The following is a 20,307-nucleotide window of genomic DNA, read 5'->3' on the forward strand; positions in this document are numbered from 1 at the left end:
ATCAGTATGTGCAGGCATTTGTCTGGAGCGTTAGAGGGAAACTAAGGACAACCGAACTCATGATGGCGTGACCTGGATTTGGACTGTCGTCCTCTGGAGAGTAAGACCGTTGTACTAACCACTGCGCCCCCTCTCTCGGTGAATAACTGAAGAGTCAGGATGTAAGTACTAGCCTCAGATGAGGAAAAAAGGTAATGCACCAACAGTTTGTCACGAGGCTGCCTCCGGAGGGTATAGTTTACGTTGTGCAGTCGTCCATTAGTTGCTCACTCGTATCAATCACATTGTTGACCTCCTTTTTTAAAAAAAAATCTCAGAAAAACATGGTTTAAAGGGCTCTAAGCATTACCGGACTTAACATCTGAGGTGATCAGTCCCCTACACTTAGAAGTACTTGAACCTAACCAACCTAAGGACATCACACACATCCATGCCCGAGGCAGGATTCAAATCTGCGACCGTATCGGTGGCGCGGTTCCAGACTGAAGCGCCTAGAATCACTCGACCACAGCGGCCGGTTATCTTCGAAAGTTCGATAGGCAATCTAGTACTTGAAGTGACACTCGGTGTTTTAGGGTGAGAACTCATCTTGTAGGTGGTATCACCTATTCACATATTATACTTCAGAAATTGTGGCATGTAAGTAAATAATGGATCAAATGAAAATTTGAGTTATAGGTGAAATTCCGCTGTAATCGCCAGTGCCAATAACATAATCTGATACAAGCGCCAGAACAGCACGAAACACTATTTACAGTTGTCACAAGATGGCACTCGCGTCTAATGCCAACATCGATGTTCAAACAACGAGTCATGCGCCTCTGTTATTATCTTGGCTCGTATTTGTGTGAATTGTTAACAACTGAAGTAGCTCTGTGGTTGTTTGCAACAACAGGACACGGTTGAAGTAATTATTACAGATACATAATACACAATATTGAAAAACTGAAAGGAAAACTGCACCAAACCTGAGGAAGAGAGTTGAAGGTAGTGCTCAAAGTGAAAGGAAGTCAATCTACAGCGAAGGAAAAGAATATACTCGAAAAGACACCACTATGGTACCAGCTAAAGAGACCCCCAAGTGTCAGGTAGGCCATGATTGCCGTTTTAATTTTTATTACAAGGGTTGGGATCTGCTTAAGTTATGTTCTAGTATTTTAATGTGTTTAATTTGTTATTGAAACGAATTTGTATGGACAAAAGCCATCGTTTTGTCTTAAAGCCAAATTGAGGTGTGATCCCAGTAATAAAGACATCATCGAAAAGCAAAGAAAGCTATGGATTCCATGAAAGCAGCCACAATCAAGAGTCAAGGGCCTAACTCGGAAGTATGTACAGCTGCAATGGATTTGCAAAAAAGGGATTTCTCTTCCTTCATTAAGGCACAGTGAAATTTGCTATTGACGACAGCTCTCAAATTACAACTCTTGCATTCATGTTGGTAATAATCGAACCACTCAAATGTTTCTCTGGCATGAGGCCGTATGTGACAGGGGTGGGAATCAAATTGCTTCCTGTGTGAACAAAGCTTTTACTTCGACACTTACTTGTAAAAAGAAACTAATAACGTGGAGCGACAACAGCTGTGGGCAGAACAAAAACAAGATGATGATGTTTCTGTGGGATTACCTTACAGCAAAGGGTTACTTTACGAGAATGGAACACAAGTTTTTTGGTGTAAGGACACTCTTTTATGTCTTGCGATCGTGATTTTGCTCACATTGAGAAACGCAAGAGGCTAACCATGTGTGAAGTTCCAAAAGATTTAGTTCGCCTCATCACTGAAGCTACGCACACCAACACCATTAATAGAATTATACAAGAGATAGATTTTTTCGACTTTAAGTCAGCTGCTGCAATATATATGAATTTCACAAATGTGCATTTTTCAAAAGCACAATGGATCAGATTGACTGCTGAACTTCCTCGAGTACTGCAAGTTCAGTCAACTCTTAGTGAAATTGAAGAGTTCAAGGAATATTACATCTTGAAGAAAAACGTGAAGCCTTCTGAGCTTCAACACATGCAACTGGAAACACTACGCCTTGAAGAAAAGAGTTTTTGTGTTTGTATAGTGATCCACAATACTTACACTGCTTTTGTTTAAGTGATATACACATTTTGTTGATTATCTCTAAATCACTTTTTCTCACTTGGCCTATATTTACTTACATACCACAATTTATTTCGAGATTTACTTATAGAGGTGCCACTTCTAGCAGTCTGCGTTTCCTCACCACCCACGAACGATCTCCTACCTGGCGTCAGCATAGACTAACGTACCACGACATCTGTTCAGTGGTGAGAACCAATGTCAGCAAGCAGTTCACCGTTTTGGATAAAACGACGCTCGACCGTGCTATAGGGGTTATTTACTGGCGGAAACGTTTTACTATTTGTTTATTTTATTACACAACGATACATAAGTCCAACCAGAATCAACTGATCTCGGATTTCTACATCTACATGTACGTGCACCTATAGTCTCCGCAAACCACCATGCAGGGAGTGACAGAAGGTACCCTACACCACTACTAGTCATTTAGTTTCCTTTTGCACCCACAAATAGAGCGAGGGAAACACAACTGTCTATATTCCTCTGTATAAGCCCTTACTTTCCTTAACTCCTTGCTTCTTACCCGAAATGTTTGTTGTCAGCAGTAGAATCGTTATGCAGTGAGCTTCAAATGACGTCTTTCTAAAATTCCTCTGTAGTGTTCCTCGAAAAGAATGTCGACTTTCATCCAGGGATTCCCATTTGCGTTACCGAAGCATCTCCGCAATAGATGGGTGTTGTTCGAACGCACCTGCAGCAAATCTAGCAGCCCCCTCTGAACCGCTTCGATGTGTTCCTTTTATCCGACCTGATGCGGATACCAAACACCGCAGCAGTACTCAAGAATGGGTTGCACTTGTTTTCTGTATGCAATCTCCTTTGCATATGAACCACGCTTTCCTAGAAGTCTCCAAACAAATCGAAATCAACCATTCGCCTTCCCTAATACAATCCTTACGTCCTTGTTCCATTTCTTATCGCTTTGCACTGTTACACCTAGATGCTTGGTCGGCGTGACTGTCAATTAGCCCACTCGAATGCTTCAAATGGCTCTGAGCACTATGGGACTTAACTTCTGAGGTCATCAGTCCCCTAGAACATAGAACTACTTAAGCCTAACTAACCTAAGGACATCACACACAGCCATGCCCGATGTAGGATTCGAACCTGTGACCGTAGCGGTCGCGTGGTTCCGGACTGAAGCGCCTAGAACAGCTCGGTCACACCGGCCGGCAAGTAGCCCACTGCTAACATTGTATTTGAACGTCATGGATTTGTCCCTCCTACTCGTCTGCTGCATTAACTTATATTGTCCTACATTTAGAACTAGTTGTCATTCACCACGCCAACTAGGAACTTTTTCTAAGTCATCTTGTATCCTCCTACAGTCACTAAACGATGACTCCGTCCTGTACACCACAGCATCATCAGGAAATTGTGGCAGGTTGTTACTCACACTGTTCGCCAGATCATTTATATATACAGGAAACGATAGCTGTCCTGTGACACTTTCCTGAGGCACTCCTTACGATACCCGTGTCTGTAACGAACACTCGCCGTCGAGAACAACATACTTCGTCCCGTTAGTTAAGAAGTCTTCGAGGAACGCACATATCTGGGAGCCTTTTCTCAATGCTTGCACGTACGTTAACATTCTGCAGTGGGGCACTATGCCAATTGCTTTTTGGAAATCTAGGAGTATGGAATTTGCCTCTTGCTCTTCATCCATCGTTCGCAGGATATTATTGGAGAAAAAGGAGGGCTGATTTACGCACGAGCGATGCTTTCTAAAACCGTGCTGTCTGTATACAGAAGCTTTTCCGTCCCAAGAAAAATTATTATTATGCTGTAAATGAGAATATGTTAAATAATTCTGCAGCAAACCGATGTTAAGCATATTGATCTGTAATCCTGCAGTCCTTTCTTTTACATTTCCTGCAAGCACGAGTCACCTCATCTTTTTTATAGTGGCTTCGAACTTGGCACTGGGTGAGACATTCGTAATAAATGCAGGCTAAGTAAGAGTCCAATGCTGTAGAGTACTCTTTCTAAAAGCGAACCGGGATTCATCCCGGCCTGGTGACGTATTTGCTTTCAATTATTTCAGTTCTTTCTCTATGCCAGGGATGCGACAAATGATAATGGGGTTTCCTCAAAGTACTTATGAGAAAGTGAATTACAGATTTCCACTTCTTGTATGAATATGGTCGCTGCTGGCCGAAACTAACAATTTCATGTTGGAATTAAATGTGACTGTACTGCAAAACAAACCATTTCCAATTCTCTATTTTGATTTTTGTTGTTTGGATTTCACGTATTTGGTAATAAACATTAAATGCATAGTGCTCTCCGCCACGACATTATGTTTTTGAAAAAAATATCTATTTTCTGCTGGGTTAGGGAATCGCACCATACAGATACTAAATATATTTCTCAGGTCGATTTCAAAACATTTCAATCTGTCCAAAAAAAGAAGAAAAAAAAGAAGGGGTTTATGGCTGTACAAACAGACTACAGAGGCCAGGTCTGAGTTTTACTGTGTCTTAAAACACTGAAACAGAACAGCTGTTACTGAAAACTGTCAAAGGATGATGCCATGTACGCATAAAAAATAAAGAAATAGTATTCGCTATTCCATAGTTCTGACAAGGAAGATGCAACATATGAGTACATATGAACAACTACTGACTGGCAAGTATGTGGTAAATCATAATAAATGCTTTTTCATTCCTTCAAGCGACACAGAAACATAAATAAGGATAATATGTAGCATAGTTCCTGAGATTTATTTTAGTAAGCAAAGGAATTCAATAAACATAACTCGCCTCCCAAAATTTACAACTCCTCGCGGTAATTGTATTACGTTGCTGATTAAGATCGTACCGTTTTTCCTCAAGTTTATCAAAAATAACAGTCACACATAACAGAGGCCTTACTCATCAACATTCTCCTACACAATTTACAAAATCCCGCCAACGCCGGGATAACTTTGTGACTCCGTGACTGTAGAGATCTCGTGTTTTCAGGCAAAGGACTCGTCGAGCTATGTTCAGAGCGCATTTTCATCCCGAAAGTAACTTCTTTGAAGATTGTCCGATAGAGAGCGGAAAATGTAGGCCGGCCGCTTTGGCCGAGCGGTTCTAGGCGCTTCAGTCCGGAACGGCTCTGTTGCTACGGTCACAGGTTCGAATCCTGCCTCGGGCATGGATGTGTGTGATGACCGTAGGTTAGTTAGATTTAAGTAGTTCTACGTGTAGGGGACTGATGATCTCAGATGTTATGTCCCATAGTGCTTAGAGCCATTTGAACCATTTGAAAAGGTGAAAATCGGAGAGTGCAAGATCAGGTGAATAAGGTGGGTGGGGAATGACTTCCCAAGTCAACTCCTGTATAGTGTATTTTGTCAGCCTAGCAGAATGTGGGTGGCCGTGGAGTAGCATCGTTTCACGCATTCTTCCTTGTCGTTGTTCTTGGGTTGCGTCCACAAGACGTCTCAGTTGTTGACAACAAACGCCAGGAGCGATGTTTACACCTCGGGGAAGCAATTCGTAGCATAACTCACCGCCGCTGTTCCACCAGATGCATAATCTTATCTTTTGTGCATGAGCATAGGTTTTTGTGTAGGGAGTTGCTGCTTTGTTTTCGCTCAACCATTCATTTATTTTCCTCATGTTAGCATAAAGATACTACTTCTCGTCGCCAGTGACGATCTTTCTTTCTTTCGCTTACCCCATATTCCCGTAGTGATCGCAGGGTCGGCGTGATTACAACGGATTTGGCAGTGTTAGGGATGGCCGGATGCCCTTCCTGTCGCCACCCCGTACCCCCCAGGACGGAATCACTGTACCCCAACTGTCTGCGACGATTGTAAATCGTGAAATAATGCGGACGTGTTTCAAGTGTCTGCGACGCGTGTAACTGAGACGGAACGTGGGGACCAGCCTGGTGTTCACGTAGCGGGATGTGGAAAACCGCCTAGAAACCACATCCAGGCTGGCCGGCACACCGGCCCTCGTCGTTAATCCGCCGGGGGGCGCGTCTACCCGAGTCCAGGAAGCAACGCGACAGCGCGCTCGGCTACCCTGGCGGCCTCTCGTCGCCAGTAACGACAGAGCCACCTGATGACGAGCAAGTAGACATGCATGTATGATCACCCTCTGCCTTTTATGATATAGTCTTAGAGCACGCGACTCGCATTGCGGATTAACGTGTTTAAACGATCATCATCAAACCCCGAATTGGCGGGCTCTCGTCGCCTGTAACGATAGAGCATATGAATTGTTGGTGTCGTTTATGAGCCACCTGATGACGAGCAAGTAGACATGCATGTATGATCACCCTCTGCTTTTTATGATATAGTCTTAGAGCACGCGACTCGCATTGCGGATTAACGTGTTTAAACGATCATCATCAAACCCCGAATTGCCGGGCTCTCGTCGCCAGTAACGATAGAGCATATGAATTGTTGGTGTCGTTTATGAGCCACCTGATGACGAGCAAGTAGACATGCATGTATGATCACCCTCTGCTTTTTATGATATAGTCTTAGAGCACACGACTCGCATTGCGGATTAACGTGTTTAAACGATCATCATCCAACCCCGAATGTCTTCTTAACGAGCAGAGTCACTAACATCAAAATTATGTTCATTAACACGAGAAAACCATTTTCTTGCTATGCTCTGTCCAATACCATTATCACCACACATAGCGCAAATGTTTGCGACTGCCTCCGCTACTGAACCCAAACGGAAGAATGTGTTGGAAATGTTCAAATTTTTTAACTTGGCACTCCATTTTCTAGCACCCACGGCTCCACTCACTGTTTGCTAACGATAAAATGACGATATGTAAATTCAAATAAATACAGTGAACTTCAAATGAAAAATGGCATTCGATAAAAAAACCTGTAGAAACCGGAATACCGATGTAATATATGTTCTGACCTGCTTTGGGAGAATTACATATAGTAAGAAGTACTATCATAACGGGCAGCCACTTTCACATAAGATCCTATAATTATCAGAGAAATTTAAAATAAATTCTACTAAACGGCTGATTGGTTCAAATGGCTCTGAGCACTATGGGACTCAACTTCAGAGGTCATTACTCCCCTAGAACTTAGAACTAGTTAAACCTAACTAACCTAAGGACATCACACGTATCCATGCCCGAGGCAGGATTCGAACCTGCGACCTTTAGTGGTCCCGCGGTTCCAGACTGCAGCGCCTAGAACCGCACGGACACTTCGCCCGGTTAAACGGCTGATCTTTGGAACTATTGTTACACGTGGCAGTACGATACCTTTTACTAGTAATCCACAAAAGTCTAATAATTATCCGGACGAATAACTCGGTACTGAAATTGTGGTCAGGGGAGCCATAGTTAAATACGTTGAAATAAAACGGTGCTTCGTCTTAATTGGTTACGTGAAATAGGAATTTTCTTTCCTTTTTCTTCAAAAATGGTTCAAATGGCTCTGAGCACTATGGTACTTAACATCTATGGTCATCAGTCACCTAGAACTTAGAACTACTTAAACCTACGTAACGTAATGACATCACACAACACCCGGCCATTACGAGGCAGAGAAAATCCCTGACCCCGCCGGGAATCGAACCCGGCAACCCGGGAGTGGGAAGCGAGAACACTACCGCACGACCACGAGATGCGGGCTCCTTTTTCTTCTAGTGAGTTCGTAGACAAATGAACATGTACGTTTGACAAACTATAACGGGTAGTGAAATCCGTCGTAGTTTAATTACGAATACGTCAAATGTAATAATATTAGCCTGAAGTGATCACAGAAGTCATCTAGATACGAAACCATATCGTTGGGCCAGAATTAGAAACCATTTCCTACTGTAACAGTTCGACGTTGAAGCGAGTGTCTCGTAGCTCGATACGAGTTCTGTTTTCAGGAACTTTTTAGGTTGTGACACGCTAACCGATAGTCTGCACACAAATAACGATGCGCCGTTCCAACTACTGCAATACGATATTTCTCGAGTGAAAATGTGTAAAACTAACGATGCTCGTCAATGGTAAAATCACATTTTTGTCATCCGCGTTTGCAACCCTTTTTAATAATTTTAAAGCTATCAGTATGCTAACATTTTTAACAAACTCCGTTACACACAGCTTCCGTCTCCAATAAAAATTCATGAGCCTGTGGTAGGAAGTCCGTATCTCCGAGTCACACACGTATCGTTCATTTCCAGAAAGCAAATAATGGACAATAATCTCGTTTCGTTCGCAAAATAACTCTTGTGGAAATTAAAAATTCCCTTTATATTTATTCCCGCGGAATCACAAACACGTGACGCGGCGCTGATTCCGGGCGCACAAAACGAGGTTTTGTCGCTTCGCATTGCGTCGCTGTGACGTCACCAATCGGCGGCCTCGCTGACGGGTAATGTGTGTGTTGTTTAAGACCGCTTAACCGTGTAACAGCAGCCCAAGTCTTCGGATTCGGAAAAATTGTATCCAGTTGTGTTTATTTCCCGATAAAGGGCGGAATTTCTGCTAGCTGCAACATTACAATAACCGCCCATATCTTAAGTAAATATGCATACAGCAGTCCAGTGAAGCTACACGAATAAAATATCGGCACGCACTCATCCCATGAAACGTTAAGAAGACAATGTTACCAATAAACAGGCAAAGAAACTTTCAGAGCAGACTATAATTACGCAACCGAGGGGGGTATGGTTGCGATGCAGACCCCGTATTCCGGAGGACGGCTTTCAAAGCCCATCCTGCCGTACAGATTTTGGTTTTCCGAGATTTCCTAAACCCCTAAGGTGAATGCATGAGTGGTTCCTTTCAGTTTCCTACCCCATCCTTCCCGAATCGTCGCCTGTACATTAAAACCCTAATATTAATGTGGCTATCTTAGAAAACTCTTTCAGTGATGACAGATGGAAAGTATAATAATAATTTCCTATACATATTAGAAAGTATAACGACAAACAGTTCAACAGAAAAATCACAACGCATGTTGAGAAAGTAACTCTCATAAAATCCAGCGACAAACAGTTCAACAGAAAAATCACAACGCATGTTGAAAAAGTAACTCTCATAAAATCCAATCATATGAATATATCACTAACTTATCCTTCCAAAATTAAGGAAACTATACCTTCTCTCAAAAATAAAAGCTCGTCTCGTTTGGATGGTGTTTTCAGTAGAGTACTAAAGACTTGTTCCCATGTAATAAGCCCAGTCTTATGTGAAATACGTAATGCGACTAACTGAAGACAGTTTTTCCAGACAGACTAAAATATTCCTTTGTCAGACCAAATGTTCCAGTGTGCGTGAAATCTTATGGGACTTAACTGCTAAGGTCGTCATTCCCTAAGCTTACACACTAGTTATCCTAAATTATCCTAAGGATAACCTCCGCTGGGACCAGCCGCTCAGGTTGTTAGACCCCTACCTAACAAAGGTCATAGGAAAGATGTCAGTAACTACCGACCCGTTTCACTGCTAACACAATTTCCCAAAATTTTTGAAATTGTGAGTTTTCTGGAATAGTAACTCAGCTTAGCAACGATAATACGCTCAGAAATTCACAGTTTGGGTTTCAGGGGAGTTGCTGCGAATTACATGTTCACTCACCAAATTTTACCAGCATTAAAGAGTACAACATCACTGACTGGTATTTTCTGTGCCTATCTAAGGCATTTGACTGTGTGAATCACAGTATTCTCCGATATAAATTGAACGTTTATGGGATTGAAGAATTAGCCACTAGGCAATGACGTAACATAACTCAGAAGGTTGTACTTAGTAATGCAACCATTATAATCTCGTGATATAATTATGATAGGGGAGAAATCACGTGTGGGAGTCCCCAAGGCTCAATCTTAGATCCATTATTGGTATTGATACATGTAAACTATCTTCTGTCTGATATGCAAAAAATAGAACTAGCTCTTTTTGTTGATGACACGATACTAGTGTTGTAATCAATTCAAGGGTGCACACAGAAAAAGAAGAAATGCTAAACAGTGTTGTTAAAAGTATCATCGACTGGTTTTCTGCGGATGGCCTCACCTTCAGTTTTGAATAGACACCGTTTTTTTCAGTTCTGCGCCAATGATAAGTGTAACACAAGGTGAGGAAGTAATAAATACGGTGGGAACTTAAGAATTCGTAGGTGTCCATACTGATTAGAATTTAAACTGAAAAGTGCAGTTTGAAACTACTTAAACAACTTAGTTCAGTCACATTTGTACTCAGAATCAATGTATGTTCTGGGGATATTGTTTCATTCAGTAATGTCATATGCAATAATATTATGGAGTAACATATCATTAACAAAGAAACTCTTCATTCCTTAAAAAACATGTTACACGGATAATACGTGGTAATCGTCCACAAACTCGAACTCCGGACCTTTGCCTTTCGCGGGCAATTGCTCTACCAACTGACCTACCCAAATACGACTCACGGCTGTGAGGACGCGGCCTGAGTCGTGCTTTGGTAGCTCAGTTGGTAGAGCAGTTGCCGGCGAAAGGCAAAGTTCCCGAGTTCGAGTCTCGGACCGGCACACAGTTTTAATCTGCCATGAAGTTTCATATCAACGCACACTCCGCTGTAGAGTGAAAATTTCGTTCTATATAGTTTAATTTGTTTCAAAAATAGTTGAGAGACCCAAATCTTGGAGCGTCTCATGAAAGGGCTCCAAGAGAAGCAGAAACATGTCACATACAGCAATCCTTTCGAAGAATTATTGTTTCCAGTCAAACAAGTTTTCTTTGGTTTTTAGGCATTACCACCTCAAACTACATACAGATTATGTAGTAAGAATAGCGTATTGGAGTGAAGTGTTGTCATCCGATACTTTAATTAGTACAAATTATTCTAGAATCAATTAGAATTACTCCTTTGTTCTATTTTTTAGTATTAATCTAACTTCTTTTAATGCGCATTTCCTTTTAGCATAAGCATGAAATACGGAATGTTTTTCTGCGTATGAGATGTAGAACAATAACGAAACATCTAGGTTGTTTTAGAGCGAACAGCAATAAAGTGCTTGTAGTAAATATATCGATGAACTTTTCAGGAAAGTCGTTACTATGTTATTAACATACATCTGTTGACTCATACCGAGTGGAAGATAGACGTCACACTGACAGACAACTTCGCACATTGACAAGAAATGAACACATGCCACTATGTATTAGACACCTGTAGACTATATAACTATAACACTACACATTACATTCTCTTTTTATTTAACTGCAGTTCCCGAAAAGGAACCCTTCCAGCATTAAACAGGACTTCTGAAAAATGCAAAACCCTGTCCATTGTGAGTCTGCACTGAAGGTAAATTCTTGTAGGTTGTTAGGCCACGTAATTTGCTCCTCAATTTCTTCTTCACAATCGAAGTTGCGATCCTTCTTCAGGATCTTCTGATGTTCACGGTTAGCTGAACAACAGAAATTCTTTAAGATTCCAGCAGAGGTGTGGGAACTTCGATCATGTAGAAGACACAGAAGAGAAATATAATTCTGTCTGAAAACCTAAGAGATTCTATCGCCTAAGTTGTTTGTTTAATACACAAATATGTCTGCACCGCCGGCAGATCCACGACCGTAGCAGCTCCCACTAACCTCTTTGGAAGTGAACAACTGATACATTTATATATGTTTCATCTACGGAAACATCAACCTACATCGATGCTCATGACACAATGACAATGATGTTTTTAAATTTTTTGTAGATGTGTGTTTTAGTTTTTTTCATTCTGTAATGTTGGAACCGTCCTATAATAGTGAAATTAGGCAGTTTTTTTGACAATTTAGTGAATTTAGATGTCTTTGGCAGACTTTATAGCAAAATTACAGTAGCGCAAAACGGTAGGTTCCTATTCTTACTTGCTATAATGTGGTACCCTTTTATTCACATTTTAATCTTTGTACTAAATGTATTAGCACCACCATGTACATGATCCACTACTAAACAATTTATCGAGGTATTAATGCCAAATCTCCGACGGGTGGTTATAATTAAACTTTCCTTATTTAACACGTTATAAACAGAAAGTAATTACAGTACGATTACCAATCATGGTAGCATTGATGTCCAGAGTAAGGAGTGCAAGATTTCCACTCGTCACAGCGCCACCGTCCAGTTCCAACTGGGGCCAAATGATGCCGTGATCAGTCATCGAGATTCACCCTCTCATCACCTAATCAGTGGCAATGCACTTGTTGGCGTGTCGACATGAACATGGTCAAAGGCAGCAGCGCATTAATGGAGACGTTCTATTATCAAAACAATAGTAATGCTGCCGCTGCACTTACAGAATATCGCCGGCTGAAAAGATTACTGTAGGCTCCTCTTTCTCCACCTGCTGTGCGGAGCTCGATGAAGAAGTTCTAATCAGCTGGAGAACTGGGTGTCGCTCGGGAAAGAGGCCGACTACCTGTTACACCACATGTGGTTGATGAAATAGCCGTTGCTATGGCAGACGACGTCGTACGCAATTACCGACCGTTAGGCAGTGCACGTCTTGTGTCACGACAGTTGAACACCCCGTGGTCCACTGTACAGAAGGTGCTTCGAACCATTCTCAAATGATATCCGTACAAGATGAAGCAACTTGAACCGCAGGACGCACAACGACGTGTTGATTTCGTTCTCTACTGACTCGCAAGGACTGAAGTGGACGACGGCTGGCTCTAGACCATCCTATGGGCAGACGAAGCTAATTTTTCTCTGATGAGTGAGGTGAACACACAGAACTGAAGAAACGGAGGGGGTCTTCGCCTCCTGTCACTGTGCGTGAAGTTCCTTTGTGTGGTGAACGTGTCTGGCTTCAAGGCTACGTTCATCGTTGGCCCATTCTTTTTTTTTTTTTTTTGAACACTTTGACGCTGAAGGACCAAAGACGTGCAGTGTACTGGCCAGCATTACTGCAAAATGCTTCGCCAGCGTGTCGTACCCGCCCTACAGGAGAGATACACATCGAACTCAACAATTTTCATGCGAGATGGGGAACCACCGCACATCGCTTGTGAAGTTGACCTGCTTCTCCGAAACACGTTCGGCAATGATCGAATTATCAGCTGATCGATTGCAAATGCTTGGCCGGCACGATCACCTGATCTCATTCCCTGTGATTTCTGGTTGTGGGGCTACCTTAAGGACAAGTCTTACCAGGAGAACATTCACACATGTGCAGATCTGAAGCGCAACATATGAAGAGAGGTAGCCAGCATATCTACAAACACGCTTCGTTCTGCTGTACAGAATCCAATACTGCGCTTTCAGATTCTTCTTGGCACTGATGGGCGCCATACTGAGTCTCTTTTGTAGCAGTAATGGTACAGGTATGGTGTGATGTGCGGCAGCAGTACATTAAAGGTGTTTCAGTTGAACTGACGGTTCAAATGGCTCTAAGCACTATGGGACTTAACATCTGAGGTTACCAGTCCCCTAGACATAGAACTTCTTAAACCTAACTAACCTGAGGACATCACACACATCCGTGCTCGAGGCAGGATTCGAACCTGCAAACATAGCAGCAGGGCGGTTCCGCACGGAAGCGCCTAGAACCACTCGGCCACAGCAACCGGCAGTTGAATAGATTTTGCATTATTTCTCTTCTCCATGTCCTTGTCATCAATGCTACCAAGTTTGGGGCACGTACAGTAATTAGTTTCGGCGTTGTAGCGTGTTAAATAGGGAAAGTCTTTATTAAAACCACCCGGTATAATCGCAGCGCTTAGGGTGAATTCTCAGTTGTAATGACGCCATGAGATGGCGCCATACCTGTAACAATCGTCTTACTTATTTTGGGTATCCTGTTGTATTTTTTTACGTATTTCTTTCATTTACCACTGTAAAAAATTAGATGATAGCGAATAATTAATAGTTTTGTTCTTATTTATTCTAGTCTTTGATGTGAAAATGGGCTAATTCGCCCGAAACTGGTAATTATAGTTAAGTAAAAGAAAAACGTGATCTGTGTCTTTTTTATAAAATTATAGAACAACGATGCTGTTCTCCCTGCGAAGCAAAGCTGCCTTAGTGTAGACATTTAAATACCTTATATTTTTTCGTGCGTATTCAACTTCTTCACTTTAACTTCTACTGAAGACGTGACCTCTTGTCGGCAGGTGAGGGCGGCGCTGTATTCGACGGCTCGGTCCAGACTCCACTGGTTCGAGCAAATCCCGGAGAGGAGCTCATGTGAGTAGACCACCGTAGAACAGCAGAACATGTACAGCGCTTCCTGTGTAAATTCCGGGGTAGTCCAATCGCAACTACAATAAAGACAACGAAAAACTTGGCGTCAGTACAGACTGAACAGATGCAATGTACTATTTGGGTAATAGTGACTCTTAATACCGGAGTAACCGAATTATTGTAACGTAGTACTGTACTGAAGCTGAATAAGTGGCTTCATAAAATTCATTGAGCCGTTCAAAACTCACTTTATTACTCAAATTGCTCACTTGGCGCTCTTCGGATTTATTTACATTTATTACTTCAGCGTAATGCTTGGAAACTGAAATACGAAGAACAATAAAAGGACATTTCACTTCAGAAAATCGCTATGGCATTTATTCTAATTTTTGCACTTTCTTTCCATGTTTTTGTTCGTAGTACTTTTAGCATTATCTATTCTGCTCCTAACAGTTTTCTATGTTGTTGTTGTTGTGGTCGTCAGTCCTGAGACTGGTTTGATGCAGCTCTCCATGGTACTCTATCCTGTGCAAGCTTCTTCATCTCGCAGTGCCTACTGCAACCTACATCTATCTGAATCTGTTTAGCGTATTCATCTCTTGGTCTCCCTATACGATTTTTACCCTCCACGCTGCCCTCCAATACTAAATTGGTTATCCCTTGATGCCTCAGAACATGTCCTACCAACCTATCCCTTCTTCTAGTTAAGTTGTGCCACAAACTTCTGTTCTCCTCAATCTTATTCAATACCTCCTCATTTGTTATATGATCTACCAATCTAATCTTCAGCATTCTTCTGTACCATCACATTTCGAAAGCTTCTATTCTCTTCTTGTCCAAACTAGTAATCGTCCATGTTTCACTTCCATACATGGCTACGCTCCGTACAAATACTTTCAGAAACAACTTCCTGACACTTAAAATCAATACTAGATGTTAACAAATTTCTGTTCTTCAGAAACCCTTTCCTTGCCATTGCCAGTCAACATTTGATATCCTCTCTACTTCGACCATCATCAGTTACTTTGCTCCCCAAATAGCAAAACTCCTTTACTACTTTAAGTGTCTCATTTCCTAATCTAATTCCCTCAGCATCACCCGACTTAATTCGACTACATTCCATTATCGTTTTGCTTTTGTTGATGTTCATCTTATACCCTCCTTTCATGACACTGTCCATTCCGTTCAACTTCTCTTCCAAGTCCTTTGCTGTCTCTGACAGAATTACATTGTCATCGGCGAACCTCAAAGTTTTTATTTCTTCTCCATGGATTTTAATTCCTACTCCGAATTTTTCTTTTGTTTCCTTCACTGCTTGCTCAATATACAGATTGAATAACATCGGGGATAGGCTACAACCCTGTCTCACTCCCTCCCCAACCACTGCTTCCCTTTCGTGCCCCTCGACTCTTATAACTGCCATCTGGTTTCTGTAGAAATTGTAAATAGCCTTTCGCTCCCTGTATGTTACCCCTGCCACCTTCAGAATTTGAAAGAGAGTATTCCAGTCAACACTGTCAAAAGCTTTCTCTAAGTCTGCAAATGCTAGAAACGTAGTTTTGCCTTTCCTTAATCTAGCTTCAAAGATACACTCCTGGAAATTGAAATAAGAACACCGTGAATTCATTGTCCCAGGAAGGGGAAACTTTATTGACACATTCCTGAGGTCAGATACATCACATGTTCACACTGACAGAACCACAGGCACATAGACACAGGCAACAGAGAATGCACAATGTCGGCACTAGTACAGTGTATATCCACCTTTCGCAGCAATGCAGGCTGCTATTCTCCCGTGGAGACGATCGTAGAGATGCTGGATGTAGTCCTGTGGAACGGCTTGCCATGCCATTTCCACCTGGCGCCTCAGTTGGACCAGCGTTCGTGCTTGACGTGCAGACCGCGTGAGACGACGCTTCATCCAGTCCCAAACATGCTCAATGGGAGACAGATCCGGAGATCTTGCTGGCCAGGGTAGTTGACTTACACCTTCTAGAGCACGTTGGGTGGCACGGGATACATGCGGACGTGCATTGTCCTGTTGGAACAGCAAGTTCCCTTGCCGGTCTAGGAATGGTAGAACGATGGGTTCGATGACGGTTTGGATGTACCGTGCACTATTCAGTGTCCCCTCGACGATCACCAGAGGTGTACGGCCAGTGTAGGAGATCGCTCCCCACACCATGATACCGGGTGTTGGCCCTGTGTGCCTCGGTCGTATGCAGTCCTGATTGTGGCGCTCACCTGCACGGCGCCAAACACGCATACGACCATCATTGGCACCAAGGCAGAAGCGACTCTCATCGCTGAAGACGACACGTCTCCATTCGTCCCTCCATTCACGCCTGTTGCGGCACCACTGGAGGCGGGCTGCACGATGTTGGGGCTTGAGCGGAAGACGGCCTAACGGTGTGCGGGACCGTAGCCCAGCTTCATGGAGACGGTTGCGAATGGTCCTCGCCGATACCCCAGGAGCAACAGTGTCCCTAATTTGCTGGGAAGTGGCGGTGCGGTCCCCTACGGCACTGCGTAGGATCCTACGGTCTTGGCGTGCATCCGCGCGTCGCTGCGGTCCGGTCCCAGGTCGACGGGCACGTGCACCTTCCGCCGACCACTGGCGATAACATCGATGTACTGTGGAGACCTCACGCCCCACGTGTTGAGCAATTCGGCGGTACGTCCACTCTTCCTCCCGCATGCCCACTATACACCCTCGCTCAAAGTCCGTCAGCTGCACATACGGTTCACGTCCACGCTGTCGCGGCATGCTACCAGTGTTAAAGACTGCGATGGAGCTCCGTATGCCATGGCAAACTGGCTGACACTGACGGCGGCGGTGCACAAATGCTGCGCAGCTAGCGCCATTCGACGTTCAACACCGCGGTTCCTGGTGTGTCCGCTGTGCCGTGCGTGTGATCATTGCTTGTACAGCCCTCTCGCAGTGTCCGGAGCAAGTATGGTGGGTCTGACACACCGGTATCATTGTGTTCTTTTTTCCATTTCCAGGAGTGTAGATTAGGGTCAGTATTGCCTCACGTGTTCCAATATTTCTACGGAATCCAAACTGATCTTCCCCCAGGTCGGCTTCTACCAGTTTTTCCATTCGTCTGTAGAGAATAGGCGTAAGTATTTTGCGTCCGTGACTTATTAAACTGATTGTTCGGTAATTTTCACATCTGTCAGCACCTGCTTTCTTTGGGATCGGAATTATTATATTCTTCTTGAAGTCTGAGGGTATTTCGCCTGTCTCATACATCTTGCTCACCAGATGGTAGAGTTTTGTCAGGACTGGCTCTCCCAAGGCTGTCAGTAGTTGTAATGGAATGTTTTCTACTCCCGGGGCCTTGTTTCGACTCAGGTCTTTCAGTGCTCTGTCAAACTCTTCACGCAGTATCGTATCTCCCATTTCATCTTCATCTACATCTTCTTCCATTTCCTAAATATTGTCCTCGAGTACATCGCCCTTGTATAGAACCTCTATAAACTCAAGCCACCTTTCGGCTTTCCCCTCTTTTCTTAGAACTGGGTTTCCATCTGAACTCGTGATATTCATACAAGTGGTTCTCTTTTCTCCAAAGGTCTCTTTAATTTTCCTGTAGGCAGTATCTATCTTACCCCTAGTGAGATAACCCTCTACATCCTTACATTTGTCCTCTAGCCATCCCTGTTTAGCCATTTTGCTTTTCCTGTCGATCTCGTTTTTGAGACGTTTCTATTCCTTTTTGCCTGCTTCATTTACTGCATTTTTATATTTTCTCCTTTCATCAATTAAATTCATTATTTCTTCTGTTACCCAAGGATTTCTACTAGCCCTCGTCTTTTTACCTACTAGGTCCTCTGCTGCCTTCACTACTCCATCTCTCAAAGCTACCCATTCTTCTTCTACTGTATTTCTTTTCCCCATTCCTATCAATTGTTCCCTTGTGCTCTCCCTGAAACTCTGTACAACCTCTGTTTCTTTCAGTTTATCCAGGTCCCATCTCCTTAAATTCCCACCTTTTTGCAGTTTCTTCAGTTTTAATCTACAGTTCAAAACCAATTGATTGTGATTAGAGTCCACATCCGCCCCTGGAAATGTATTACAATTTAAAACTTGGTTCCTAAATCTCTGTCTTACCATTATATAATCTATCTGAAACCCGTCAGTATCTCCAGGCTTCTTCCATGTGTACAACCTTCTTTTATGATTCTTGATCCAAGTGTTAGCTATGATTAAGTTGTGCTCTGTGCAAAATTCTATCAGGCGGCTTCCTCTTTCATTTCTTAGCCAATCCAAATTCACCTACTACGTTTCCTTCTCTCCCTTTTCCTACTACCGAATTCAGAGTCACCCATGACTATTAAATTTTCGTCACCCTTCACTATCTGAATAATTTCTTTTATTTCATCATACATTTCTTCAATTTCTATGTCATCTGCAGAGCTCATTAGCATATAAACTTGTACCACTGTAGTAGGAGTGGGCTTCGTGTCTATCTTGGCCACAATAATGCGTACACTATGCTGTTTGTAGTAGCTCACCCGCACTCCTATTTTCTTTTCATTTATCATTAAACCTACTCATCCATTTGATTTTGTATTTATAACCCTGTATTCACCTGACCGAAAGTCTTGTTCCTCCTGCCACCAAACGTCACTGATTCCCACTATATCTAACTTTAAGCTATCCATTTCCCTTTTTAAATTTTCTAACCTACCTACCCGATTAAGGGATCTGACACTCCACGCTCCGATCCGTAGAACGCCAGTTTTCTTTTTCCAGTTTTCTATATGTTGATACTAAAATACGTAAGCTCATGCACTGCTACAGAAATACCTATTCTCTTGAAATAAATGTATGAGGTGAATTTGTAAATAGTTGCTCAGGTTAATTAATTGTTTGACAAAAGCTGCTTTGTAGTAGTACATTATCTCACCGAAATAATTTCAGGTATTGCCCATCATCACATATTCCTTATAATAACTTACAGCGTATGTTGTAGAGTCCTGTGTATCTGTAATTTTTCGCTTAATTGTAATTCGTATACAAACTGCTCTCTAGCCTATCCAGTGACAACATTTCGTAATGTTCATGTAATAATACGACTACACGATTCATACATATATGTAATCAGCATAAGAAATTACTGGAATTTCATTTTTATTTCTTAGATCAGTCCATTCATTTAAAATAACGACAAGATATTTCGTTGTTTATGCAAACGATTCTGTTTCTTCCACAACATTTATCAAACTGACGTTTCCGCAACATGTGAAACTGATAGACATGTCACTGACTGCGTAGTTTTGATCTTCTAAGTGTGTACTAAACAAAGACAGGGTCGTGTCAGTTAGCTCCACAAGTTCTTTAAACCTTCTTGTATTTTTTTAAAAAATTTGATTGGGATATGTTGGAAATCATTACACATAAGGCGCGTCGAATTACACTGAACTGAAAGATCACAGATACATTAAACTCTGCCAGACACGCTGTAAGTAACTTATTATTAGAAATATGTGTCTTTCGTGTAATGGAGATACCGCTGATGATGTGCAACGCCCAAAACAAGTCAGGTGAAACAAAATACTATTGCAAAACAGCTTTCGCCGAACAATTAATTAATAAGATGATATATTTACAGTTTCTGTAAGCTGCAGAGATCTAATGTACAAGTCATTCATAACATGTGAATCCTAACTCAACAATGTGGAGGTTGTTCGGGGATATTTTCCAAGTATTTTGGTATAAGGAACCCATGGACTTCGGTTTTCGTCAAAATACATTCGCAATCGTGAAAGAGCCAGTAACATGCTATCGCTAAAAGATTCAACACAGAACACAAAGTAATGCTGCAAACCTTATACGAGACACGTGCACTCTGTCTGTTGAAGCTGGGTCAACGTCTGCACCGGTGACCATATATTTTCACTTTAGTACTGATACTATAATAAATGTTAGTAAGAAATCAAACAAGCACTGGAGACCGCGGGTCCCTAATGCCAATAAACTCAAAATATAATGTGAAGGTACCATATAGAGTGTGTTACGAATATGTGCAGCACAAATTGGA

General features: G+C 42.3%; 1 protein-coding gene across 1 annotated transcript in view; it reads left to right on the forward strand.

Moving 5' to 3' along the window:
- Positions 1–20,307, forward strand: part of LOC126355986 (delta-sarcoglycan) — a 390,788-nt gene that overhangs the window by 334,671 nt on the left and 35,810 nt on the right. The window contains exon 6 of the mRNA XM_050006604.1: positions 14,188–14,260. Within this exon, the coding sequence (XP_049862561.1) occupies positions 14,188–14,260 (73 nt within the window). The remainder of the gene's footprint in view (positions 1–14,187; positions 14,261–20,307) is intronic.

Source organism: Schistocerca gregaria, chromosome 3 (genome assembly GCF_023897955.1).
Source record: "Schistocerca gregaria isolate iqSchGreg1 chromosome 3, iqSchGreg1.2, whole genome shotgun sequence".
NCBI lineage: Eukaryota > Metazoa > Arthropoda > Insecta > Orthoptera > Acrididae > Schistocerca > Schistocerca gregaria.